This window comes from Teleopsis dalmanni, chromosome 2, assembly GCF_002237135.1.
Source record: "Teleopsis dalmanni isolate 2A chromosome 2, ASM223713v2, whole genome shotgun sequence".
In the NCBI taxonomy this organism is placed as follows: Eukaryota; Metazoa; Arthropoda; class Insecta; order Diptera; family Diopsidae; genus Teleopsis; species Teleopsis dalmanni.
In genome coordinates, this window is record NC_051847.1 from 107602957 (window position 1) to 107616229 (window position 13273).

Here is a 13273-nt window from a genome sequence, read left to right on the forward strand (position 1 = left end):
TCTAGAACAATAAATACTGTTAGAGTGGACGAAATACTTAGTACACTATCGGAGTGAATGCACGCTAAGTGCTCTTCTAACCTGCCCTATGAAGGAATATCTTAACTGGTCGTACTGCAGGGATTTTCAGGATTTTGAGTTGAGAATGTAGGGGACTTTTTAGTCCATAGGCATGTATGACACAATTTGAGTCGTGCATGAATCGGGCATGCAAATGGTACGGGCCATTTGTATCTTTTGAAGATTTTTCCCCCAGGTCCGATACCAAGAACAAGAAAAAAAAAAAAACCTCATAATAAAAGCTGTCAACATTAAATTTCACTTAACATGAAAATATAGAATTAAATTTGCGTTTCATTATATGAAGGCGTAGTATTTCTATAATTGAAATTCGACATTTTCCCAAGTCAAGCTTTCCGTTATCTCCTGTAGAAAGCAGTCCCCGATAATAAATAATAATTAAAACAAATACTTATGTTAGAATTATTGAAACATAGGTTAGATTAGGTTTGCGTCAATATTAAATAAATGAAGATGTAATTCATTTAAAATAAAGAAGTATTCGTACTCAAATTTTTTTTCCAAAATATGTCTTCTTAACAGTTTACATAAAAGTATTTTCTTTTGTATGACATTTAAATTAATAGCAGTATTTCTTTGGTAGTATGGGGCTAGTTTATATAACAATTCGTTATGACAAACGCTAAAGGTTTTGCTTACGCGTGCTTTTTTGATGCTCTGATTAATAATTTTAATCAAGATTTTTCATTATTTTATGAGTTTTGTTGAACTTTTACTGTTTATAAACAAGACTAGAAATATTACTTGGAAGATTATTACAGTTATTTTAGCATCTGATAAGTTTTGCCAACTGAATTCTGTATTTAAACTTTTTCGGTAAGCATGTGAATAAACGGAGGTTTTGATTTAAGCAGAAAAATACATATTACACTTTGAAAGGAGTAATTTGTCAAACTAATTTTGTTTTATTTGTATTAATCGATTTGCAATATGTTAATGTATCAAATAAAATAATTACTTTACAACTTTAATAAAGTTTTGTCAAATTAATTGATTCAAATTAATTTCAGTCATATTATCAATATTTTATACATTTCACCATACTTAGTATAATAAAATATAAGCAAGTTTTTTGCTCGTAATATCGAAACGAAATGTTTCACGCCTACAAATATATCTTAAGATTTTATTAAGGATATTCAAAGTGATATACTTACTGGCAATCGTCTTTGCCCATTTTTGATCCATCCGTACATTGAAAAAATTTTCCCTGTGAGATAATCAAATCTTTAATTATTATGCACAAAACACAAATGAAACAATTATGATTTTACATGTAAAAGCGTAAATTAAAACTGACTAGTATGGATACTATATAATGCAGTTTATGTGCTGTAGTTCTTTGAAATTGAATTCAAGTGTATATTTAATTCTTAAGTAATTCTAAGTATATGTATTAATTTAAAACGACATAATATTACAATATTTTAAAAATAAAAACTCGTGCATATGAAAAACAACTAACAATATAAAAAATGAAATTTATAAAATTATGAAATAAAAAGTTTTCATGAATTGAAAGCTTTTAAAGTGTATTTAAGCGATTATTTACATATAAAAGTAAGATCTTAGTTAAAGCTTTCAATTGTATACTGTAGTCTTTTCTTACAATTTAGCATTAATACTGGAGATAATTCCTTGGACTAAGAAATGGAATAGTTGAATATTTGCCAATATACAGTTTGCCAGAAAATATCTCCACAAAACTATCTTGAAACTATCCCTTTAATTCATTAATTTAATACCTTACTCATTTACTGTTGGCTTTTCTTCTCGTGGAGCATGGGGCTTCTACCAAAGATCTAAAGCTATCTCTATTGGGTGTTTGGGTGTTTATAGATCTGTGCAAAGTTTGTACTGGTGCTGGTGTGTGACCAATCCATCGCCATTAGCGCCGACCACTTCTTCTGTTCATTGAAGCTCGCATTACTTCATTTAGGTAGAGGATGATGGACATCAAATTGTTCTGACAGTAGACAGTAGTAAGTAACATATTTTTATTACTTAAACTTGGCGTGGTAAAAAGATCAGGTTTTTTGAATAGTTAGTTTTATCTTGTTTCCAAATTTGTTTGCACAATTTTCTCAAATTATTTACTTGATCATAATTATACTTTGTTATGGCTTTTTTATTTTTTTTTTTCGTTTAATTTATCAGCTTTGTCTCATTTTTCATGTAAGATGTTCAAATGCACTTCTCTAATATTGATGTATATAGATCCGACAGATTTTTTTTGGTTCCAATTTAGCCATTTTTTTTCTTTAAATATTGCCGAAAAAATCTAAACAAAAAAAAAATGAGCAAGGTTAGATTTGTGCTCCTGACAGCCATTTCTCCGACTTTGTTGCAATTAAATAACAAGTTAACAACTTCACCTTCACCATATACGTCTTATGCTTGCATTATTGTCTTGATAAAATTGAAATTTAAGATTATTGTCTTCAATACATCCAAACACAACCTGTGTTTTCAAGTAAAGCTGTAGTTTATAAGCTCGTTCTAGTTTAAAAAGCCAGACAAGTGCTTTAGTTAGTGTCATTTAGAAATAAAATGACAAAAAACTTGACGACTTGCGGAAGAACATGATTAGTCATCGTTTGTAATTTGACAGGCACGAGTTCTAAACCTGGCACTTATAGTAGTCCAACACATTATATAATGATTATAAATAAATTAAAAACAAAAATTCGAATATTTCCTATGATCACTGATGAAGAGCACTTGGCAATACTCAAAACAGCGTTGAATAATCAGCCAAATTTCAGTAAATTAGTCAAATTTTTATTGTTGTTTCTTCATTACTGTTCAAATCCTTTTAGTTTTCTTTTCATCATAAGACGCGTCACATTCGAAAAAAAATCAACGTTAAAATAATTAAATATTAGAAGTAGGTAAGTCAATAAAAAGATTAAAATTACATCATGTGTATGTTAAATAGGTAGCTATATATTGTTATAGTGATAGTTCTGATGAAAATAAGCACTTTAAGCGTCTTTTGTAAGTGGCTTCGTCATTTGGTAGCTGCTTCAATGCTGGGATAGGGTGGGAGAATAATCTACCTATATGATTTTTACGCTTTTTTTTTGGATTATGGCAGCGACGAAAGGTACCTTGAAGTCACGATGTATTTCATACTTTAAGATGCACCAGTCAGCGTTGATAACAGTTCTAAGCATTTTTGATTGTAGCGTCTGTAATATTTGTATGTTGAGTTAAATTGCTGAGCCCAAAATATGACTCCATATTTCCATATTAGTGTGATTATTGCTACGATCTTTTCTCTGTTACTTTTGATTTTGAGCAAAGTAGCCAGTATAATTGTTCAAAGTAATGTTTGACTTCTAATCATTTGAATTTGATATGGTCATACCAAGTTAATCTGGTATCTATAGCAATACCAAGGTAATTTGCCTTTGTGTGTGTGAATAGTTGAACATTGTTAATTTTTATACGTTTTAGGTAGTATTTTTTGTTCGTGTAAATGATGTGTACAGCTTTGCTCATATTTATCTGAACTCCCTTTTTGTCAAACCATTCAAGCGTTGCAAATTAGCTTTTCTGCAAGTTGTTTCTGATTTGTTAAAATTTTTATTTACGTCAATGAATGTTTTGTCTTCTCTATGCTATCACAGTTTAAGGATCAGAAGGGATCGGAATATCAGCCGTATATAACAACTAGTGTAATGTACCTAGCACGTTTCGTGAGAGCACACTAGCTTTCATTTGTTTAAGTTCAAAGGTTGAGTTTTTTTAATTCACATAAAAGTATCAATTTTGTAGATATCTCTTTAATATGAGGTAAACTTTTTTTAAATGTAGCTGGGATGGTTAATAGATTCCCATGCCAAACGCTATTGAAGGCATTTGCACTGTCTAGATATACCACCGACAAAAATTGTTTTGATTTAATATCGTTTGTAGTTTCATTTACGACTCTGTGAACTTGTTGTGTAGGTCTACATGAGTTTGTAAGAGTGATGTCCTTATTTGGTTTGGGTATAGCTTCTGCTTCTAAAACTTTTCACACTTTTGAAAAATACTTAAAGTAAACACGTTTCTCAGATATACAAGTTTTAAGCAATCAGAATCTTTCCAGTAATACCGTCATATCCCGATTTTTTTTTCATTTAATTTTATTTTTAATGGTGTTTTTAATCTCTGTTACGAGTATATAGGCTTTCTTTATTGTGACGTTTTTAGTTGAGCTGCTCTGTGCTACGTTGCTATCTTGCTGTTTTTGGTTGCTGAACGTGATGTGTATTTAGTGGCTTTGTCAACTATCAGGTTTATTATGTATTTTTGTAGATTTTTATTTTTCTAATTATGTAGCACGTCTTTAAGTTCATTGGTTAGTTTGTTTAAGGACTTGTTCAGTTCGGGGAACCGCTCAGATTTCTGCTGTCGATTATCTTGCGTTTTTTAGTATCCTTTTGTTTGAGAGCTGGGGTAGAATTTGTCAGGATTTTGACTTCAGATTTTAAGGAATTATTTATAGTCATATCAGTATTAAAAATCTTTCTAAATATGTCCCAGCATGTTTTGCAATATATACTTGTTTTGTCCTAGTGATGTTTTGTTTTAGCTTGCATTCATATGATAGCATAATAGGTGACTGATCAGATAAGTCAGAAAATGTACTTACTGTAAGGAATCGTTTATTTATATTTTTCGTCACGAAAAAAGACGTCAATCACGTCTGGAGTATTAAAGTAGTTCATATATACATTTTTTAAATTATTGTACTTCGTAGAACAGTATATAGCTGATACTGTTAACTGGCATTTTGTATTTTGAATGTGGACTTTTGTAGCTTGTATTTGATCTGATTGGTGTATATTGGCTATTGCGCATTGAATATTTTATTTAATAATTACTGCAGTTCCGCCATGGGCTTTGATGTCAAGATGATTTGTACGATATGTCGAATAGTTACGTTTTTGATGAATCTTTTGTTTGTTAAATGTGCCTCTGATACCAATAGTACATCAATTGCATTGAGATTTAAGTATGTTCCCAGTTCTAGACCATGCTTAACTTGAATTTCGTGTGTTGATTAAGCATTGCGGCCAAAATCCACGAATTGAGATACGAACTGCTACCCCATCCAGCATATTCTCCAGATTTAGCACCCTGCGACTATTTTCTGTTTCCAAACCTAAAGAAATGGCGAAATTTAATTTTTTCCATTTTCATAAAAATTCACGAGATTGTCTGCTTTGAACGACTATCAAGCACCAACTGAACGGCATAGCTTGCTCAAAATTAAAAAGTTGCCCACAGCTAGATTACAGCTGACGGCAGCACTGTTGCATTTGGAGTAATTGCGCGGGAAATTCAAAAAGTCACTGACTTATCAAAGCACCCTCGTATATTGCGATTTAACTTACTAATATAGTCGTTTTTGAACTTTGTTTATTTGTTAGTTAAACAATCTTAGTATAAGCACTTCAATATACGCCTGTATGCGATGGAGATTCTACTGATGACTAGGAGTCATCATTATAAAGCAGCACAGTTTTTGTGTCGTCACAAAATTTGACGTCATCCCAATTATAATATGGCTTATTAATGAGCTTTAAAGCAAACAATTAGCTATCATCAATATTTTCTAATTATAATAGTAGTTTTTTACAACCAGTTGGGATATTTCCATTCCTTATTCAAATTAAAGTTGTTGTTTAACGGGAAACGTTAGCACCGTTCCACGTTACTATTGAAATAAAAAACTCGTTACCGAAAAAAAAATGTTTTAGTCTTTTTAAAAATTAAATCACAAATCTGTTCGTTTTTTGCTTGGTTATGATATTAAAAACTACTTATTTTGAAACACATCTCAGACAACTTTCAAAATGTTGCGGATAGCAATATTTGTAATAAACAAACTACCTACTCTGGAAAAAAAAACGCAAATAAATTTATATTATAATTATGATTAATTCCGATAAAATAATTTTCGCTGAAATAAGTAAGGTAGGAACCCTTTCTTGACATTAATACTTTCAACTCGTTTTTATTTTCGTTGTTTTTATTGTATTTTTACATTTAAATAATCCGTGGTAAGCATATTAACTATTAAGACAAATTCTGTATTAAGAATTGTATTTAAAATTAATAACTATTATTTTAGCAAACAAATTCAAAAATTATGATTTGACTGGTTGTATATGACAAAACTAGCTTACAGCCAAACATACCAAACACGAGAACTACATTGACTATAATGAAATTTTTGGAAGACCTCAAAATTCATAAATTTTTTTTTTTACGTGCCATTTCTCTGTTATTTGCGAAAACCGTTATTTTGATTTTTCTCAAAATATGACTGTATATGCTCCCACAATTACATAATATAATAATATTGTATTATTTTATTATAATATATTATATTGTATATCAAATTAAAACTGAAACTTGTTTGTAAGCTATAGGTATAACGTCAAATTAACTTAATGGGTTTAGCTACTACAGATGAAAAATTTTCTTTTTATGTGTTTTTGAACTTTTTTCACTTTCAATGTAATTGAACTCCCACAGATATATCAAAAACATCTTTTATTTTATTTGATGTTAAAGACTATTTTGATACAAATATTTTGTATGTTTAAACATAAAAATCAAATGACAACAACCAAAGCACTTGCCGTGCTTTAAATTAGAACGAGCTTATAAACTACAGCTTTATATTTGGAAACACAAAATGTTTCTACAAAAAGAGTAGCTTTGAAAAGAAATAAAGAATAGGCAAAAACCCAAAAAGTTAAACTTTCAATTCGTTGAACTTGTGTTTCCAAATATAAAGCTGTAGTTTATAAGCTCCTTCTAATTTAAAACACGGCAAGTGCTTTGGTTGTTGTCACTAATTAAATAAAATAAGTGACAATAAAACCTGGAACTTGAGCATTGAAAGTTTGTGCAGCCTTGGCTTTGGGATAAACACGATTAGTCATCGCTCTATTTGAAAGGCAGTTCTAACCTGGCCTTGCAGTCCAAAAAATTAAATACGGACTATAAACTTTATAAAAATCGATTATTCCCAAAACCACTGATAAGAGAAACTTGCATACTCGAAAAAGCGTGGTATGTCACCCAAATTCAATAAAATTAAAAATAAATTTTTGTGTTTGTCCTTTATTTCTTTCTTTGTTATTCGAAAACCCTTCTAAAATTTAATAAAGCTTCTTTGTCACTATACAAAGTAAGTCTAGCTTTACAGCAACACTAATACTTTATACAACTATTTACATTATAAACAACGAGTAGCTTGAATCTGATCAATACTATACATACATAAATAATCAATTTTCTACACAAATTACTTTACATTCTAATTCAATGCCATGTCAGCGACATTTCGCCAGTTTAATCATCTTGGTTGTCCATACGAGGTTATGACGTTAACAGCTTCTGTGCTAATATGTTGCTGCAACCTCAGTTTGTGACTTGTTGCTTCCTTTCTTATTTCTTCAGGGACTGTGGGCAATTTTGGATCGCGGTGTATATCGCAGTTCCTAATGTACCATGGCGCTTTTAAAATGTTCCGTAGATCATTGTTCTGAAACGTTGAATTATTTTGACTTTGGCTAGCGCTCCCCCATAGTTCAGCGCAGTACTATCATACAGGTTTTAAAATTTAATTGTATAGTCGAATTTTGTTTTGCATAAATAGCGTGGGTTTGTGGCCAATCAACCATTCCATTTTTCGCAACTTCATTTCAAGCTCGTTTCATTTCGTTTCTTCTTTATGTGTTCCTTCCATCGAAGTTTATTTTGCAGTGTTGGTATATGCTATATGAATACCTTGGATCGAAATAGGAAAGTACTGTATTTTTAATTTGTAAAATTCACATGAACAGATTTAGCAGAATTCAGTTTGATACGTCATCTTTTTGTACAATTGTCTAACGAATCTGTTCTAGTTAATTAAAAAGACCTTTGTGCCAGACTTTGTCAAAAGTCTGTGCGACATCGAATACAACAGAACACACTTCTTTTCTTTCAATAGCCCTTTTAATTTCATCGACAATGCGGTGTATTTGATCTATGCTTACTATGAAAACCAAATTGATGGTTTGGTATTTGCTTTTTGGATTCTATTATAGACATTAGTCTCTTGTAGAATAGCTTTTCAAAGAGCTTCGAAATGGTTGGTAAAATTGAAATTGGTCCACATACACGAACGACGATATAGCGAAAGATCAGCTGTAATACATCGACCCTATTATTAGTCCGATAACATTTTATTGCGATTCAAATGAGCGATGAAACCGCTCTATAGTGCCGTTGGACGCCGTGAGGTACTCTGTACTTCACAGAAGTCGAATGCCTAAGATTTTTGTCATCATTGTCGTTAAACAATTTAGATTCGAATTGATTACCCTGGTCCGTAGTAACTCGTAACGGCGTACCAAATCATGCTAGCCACTGACTCTAAAATGCATAAGCGACTACCATTAAATTGTTAACAAACACAAACGACGATGTGAACAGATACTTTTTAAAGAATATCTTCTTTGGTTCTTTCTTCAATTGCGAAAAAAATTAATACGAAAAAATCTCCAGAATATGACGGAATCACTGGAAAGATCCTGCGAGAACTGCCTAATAACTGTCTTATTTTTATACGTAAAAATAACTGCATACTTAAAAATAAATAGTTCCCAAAACCATGAAAAGTAGCTGAAATCATAGCCATACAAAAAACCAAATAAACATACAAGTCTAGTGGGGTCTTACAGAGCCATTTCCCTATTGCCTTGCTTATCAAAGCTATTTGAAAAGGTATTTATGAGAAGACTAAACTCTATTTTACATCCAAACAAATTGATTCCTGATCACCAATTCGGCTTCCGCAAAAAACACTCAACTATCCAGCAAGTAAATCGTTTTATTAATAAAACTTTAATGGGTCTTGAAAAGTAACACTTTACAATTGCAGTATACTTAGATTTAGCGAAAGCTTTCGATAGTGTTTGGCATGATGGACTCATTAAAAAATTAACAAAAATTTTGCCTGAGAATTATGTTCAAATTCTTAAGAGCTACATCCGTGAACGTTACTTCTACATGATGTACAAAGACAGTATCTCCGGTTTTAAAAACAAAGCGGATGTCCCACAAGGTAGTGTAATAGGCCCCGTCAACTATTTACTTCACACAGCCGACATCCCAACCTCAACTAATGCAAATGAAACGATTGCTATATGCTAGGACTTAAGTCAACACTTTCTTTAAAAAACACAACACTGGTATATAAAATGGTAATTACGCCATTAAAGCGATATGGCATCCAACTTTGGGGTACTGCCTCCAAATCCATCATTCAAATTATTGAAAGGCAACAATCGAAAATATTAAGAACAATCGTTAATGCTGATTGGTATATACTAAACAACGAAATCCATAAAGACTGAGGTGTTGAGCCCATAACGAAGTGATAAAAGCGACGAGTGCAAAGCACATAACTTGACTACTGATACATGAAAATTCAGAACTCCAGACATTATCGACGAAAGAATCAGCTCACACCAGAAGACTGAAACGCACATTCTTTATGTTTCTTAACTTACTTCCTGAACAAATTGTATTTGTTAAATGTTGATATAATATTACGTATTTTCTTTATATACCAAAATTCTCCCAATTACTTAATGCCATTTAGTAAGGCAGATGTAAATCTAAATAAATATAAAAACAAAAAAAATTTCTTCAAGGGAACAAACTTTTGTCCATCGCGTGTACGATCTATCATCATCAAACAATAACGAAAACCTTTGCAAACAGGTAGTGGTCCGATGAAATCAATGTTGATGTACTTGAATCTTGCAGCGGTGTTCATAAACTCTGCGATTGGTGCTTGATTATGTCAATACGTTTTCGATCTTTGGCATGAAATACATGCTTTTGCAGCGTGAATGTCGCAAAATACGAACGCGTTCATTCCAGAAATATTGAATGACTTAACCTGTAGCACGGATTCTAGTCTAAGAAATGACTTAAGCTTCTCGTGTTCGTTGTGCTATCGAGCCAGTTCTGCATATTCAATTGTTTTGTTTGTGTGAATAGTGTTAATACGTGTCATAGCATCTGCGACAAGATTTTAATTATCCGGCAAATCTGTTATGTCCAACGTAAACTGCTCAATATAATTGAGCTGACGAGCTTGCCTGGGTGATACCTTTCCTAAGTTCTGTTCGAATGCATACAATAAGGGTTTGTGATCGGCTAAAATGAAAAATTAACGTCATTTCAACCAGCGCTTGAAGTGTTTAACTGGTTTATAAGCATTAACTCCCTATCATATTTGCTGTGGTTTATTTGAGCGTCATTTAAACGTTCGAAATAAAATGCAAGTTGTTGTCAATTGTTGTTTATTAGTTGCTGTAGAACTGCTCAGGTTGCTATGTTTAATGCGTGAAGCGCTACTGCTAGTGTTGCTTCAGATTTCGGGAAAACCAACGCTGTCGCTTCAGCTAGCTGTTCCTTACATTATTCGCAAGTCTTTCTGATCCTCGGCGGAATAAGGCAGTAATTTTCGAAAAAAATTCACTGTACCCGAGAAACGTTTGAGGTCGCATTTTCTGTCTGGCAATTTCATGTGATGGTTTAACATTGTCTTTGCTCACTGCTAAATCTAGAAATTTAATTTCCGGTATGCTTTGTTCTTGTACTTTAGCGAAAATCTTTTTTAGTTGCGAGCGATATTCGTCAGCGTTTCTTAAAGATATCAGTACATCATCCAAATATTCGCAAGTAAATTCAAACTCCATCAAAATCTGATCCATGAAACGTTCAAAACTTTGACTTTCATTTCTGAGACCAAAAATAATGAAGGTAAATTCGAACATACCAAATGGAGTCGTTATGGCTTTAGGCTTTAGTATATCAGACTTTTCAATTGGAGCTTGATGGTGCACTTTGCGTATAGAAAATACCTCGCATCCGCTGGTTTGGCTCAGTGATACTATTGAGCTTGCAATAATCACCGCAAAGACGCCACTCGCCTTTCTTCTTCTTAACCATATGAAGCGAGCTTGGCCATGAATTTCGAGATGTTCGAGAAATAACAGCATCTAATAAGAATTGGTTTTGTGCTTTCGATGCATCGTACTTATTCGAAGCTAAATGGCGCAGCTTTACGTTAACAGAAATACCTTTTGCTATTATGTGGTGAGTAATACCTAGCGCCATTTTAGTTGAGATAATTGTAAGGCCAACAAAATCTCGCAAAATTTCATTAAACGGATCATTGCTGCCGGTTGTCGACAATTTATTCACTAAATCATTGATATTGATTAACATGCAAAAACTGGTTAGCTTGATTCGCTTGTCAATTACTTTACGCCTGTGCAAATCAACAGAAATATTAAAATGTGAAAGAAAATCTGCGGCTACTATTAGTTATTATACATTATCCGCTATGTACGCCCAAGAAATGATCATCTTAAACCTAGTTCGAACGTAACAGTTTTGTCGCCATATATTTGTATAGGTGATTTATTTTTCGCATAGAAATATACATTTGTATATTTTTGTTGATTGTTGTTTGGATACTAACGTCGTCACCCGTGTCCATTAGTAACTTCATATTAGTTCTTTTGTCTTTTACAATAAGGTGGCAATGTTTTTTAAGAAATCTGCTAGATGCCGCAACTTCTAAAAAAAGCATTATTTTAAAATAAAGTAGCACTAAATTTGTACTGAAATCAGCATATGCCGTTATTTCCGTTGCTGCTAGGTTGGTAGCTCGGTATCTTGCAGTAATTTTTTTAGCCTTTTCTGCTCTGATTCGGCATATCATTTAATAAATCGGGCTTTGAGAGCTGTGTAGCAACCTACAACTGTTGAATTACAAATAAATGTTCCTAAATTGCGATAAAAGGTTGTGGATGTTACACGTAATTGCAGCATTCAGAAATTTGATTTGCGCAAACCATAATTTTTGACGGTTTTGCTAGAAAGGTGGGACCATAAAGGAAACGCTCGCTTATTCTTTTGATGCTGCTGTCATCATATTGCCCAATGTAATTTTACTAGCAGTGTGCCTTGTTGATTGCGGCTGTTCAGTTACATTATTTTCATTTTGTATTATAAATGGTTAAGCAGGGTCAGCAATTATATAGAGATATGTTTAATTAAATGCTTGTCATTGTATTTTTAAACTTAAAATATATATTATTAAAAACATAAATTTACACAAAATTAATAATGGTTGCCGACACTAATACTCGCCCGTAACTTCTCGCCTTTCTTTATACACTAAACAAATTTCTGCTGACAGCTGATTATATTTCTTTTGTCATTGACATGTATAACCAGAGATATTGCCACCACAAGTTTAATAATGTATTGGGTAAAGAAGACTTGAAAGCATGGACTTAGTTTCAGCAAACGGTTATCGTCTTTTTAGGTAACAAAAGAGATGCGTATTAAACAGAAATTCTTTCATATTTAATTGACAATTAACTGACTATCCAATGACTCCAAAAATATATTTCTTGTGCTCTCATCTGAAAGATTCATGCAATGTTGCCTTCAAAATGCTATAAAATAATTTCGAAAAAATGATTTCTCTTCATATATTGGTTTGAATTGTTAATACAAACCATTATTTTGGAAAAATTTAGAAAATGGAGCATACCTTCTGAAATTTTTTTTCAATTTTTATGTTCAGCTATTTATAACATTTATAATAAAACAGTCTTAACATCTATCAAAGATTTGTACAAGTTTTAGCATTTATTTGATATACAATACAATATGCCGTAACTTTACCAAAGTTAATTATGGGGCCATAGGCATAGTAATATGTTGAGAAAAATCAAAACGACGCACAGTGTGACAAAACAAAAATTAGGCGGTCAAAATTCGATATTTTCCGAATCAGTACAGATATTGATATGAAATTTTCCTAAAATATAGTTTTTGAGATGATCTTTATTTTAAATCTATTTTGAGCCCAATCGGCCTACCGGAATCTTCCGAAATTTTTGCCCAAACATGGTCATTTAGTGATGTCCCAAGACTTCTCAAAAACTATGATAGGTAAAAAGCTGAATTTTGGTGTTTATTTTGGTGAAATTTTTTAGGAAAATTGTTGTTTTGTCACACTATGCGATGGCTTTTCGCAAACAACGGGAAAATGGTAGTAAGAAAAAAATCATTATATTTTCGAAAAATTTCACTATAGAAAACT

General features: G+C 32.1%; 1 protein-coding gene across 1 annotated transcript in view; it reads right to left on the minus strand.

Annotated features, from left to right (window-relative positions):
* Positions 1-13273, minus strand: part of LOC119675360 (voltage-dependent calcium channel type D subunit alpha-1-like) — a gene marked incomplete at its 5' end in the record, with an annotated part of 236679 nt that overhangs the window by 39891 nt on the left and 183515 nt on the right. The window contains 1 exon segment of the mRNA XM_038086558.1: positions 1239-1291. Coding sequence (XP_037942486.1) covers positions 1239-1291 — 53 coding nt within the window.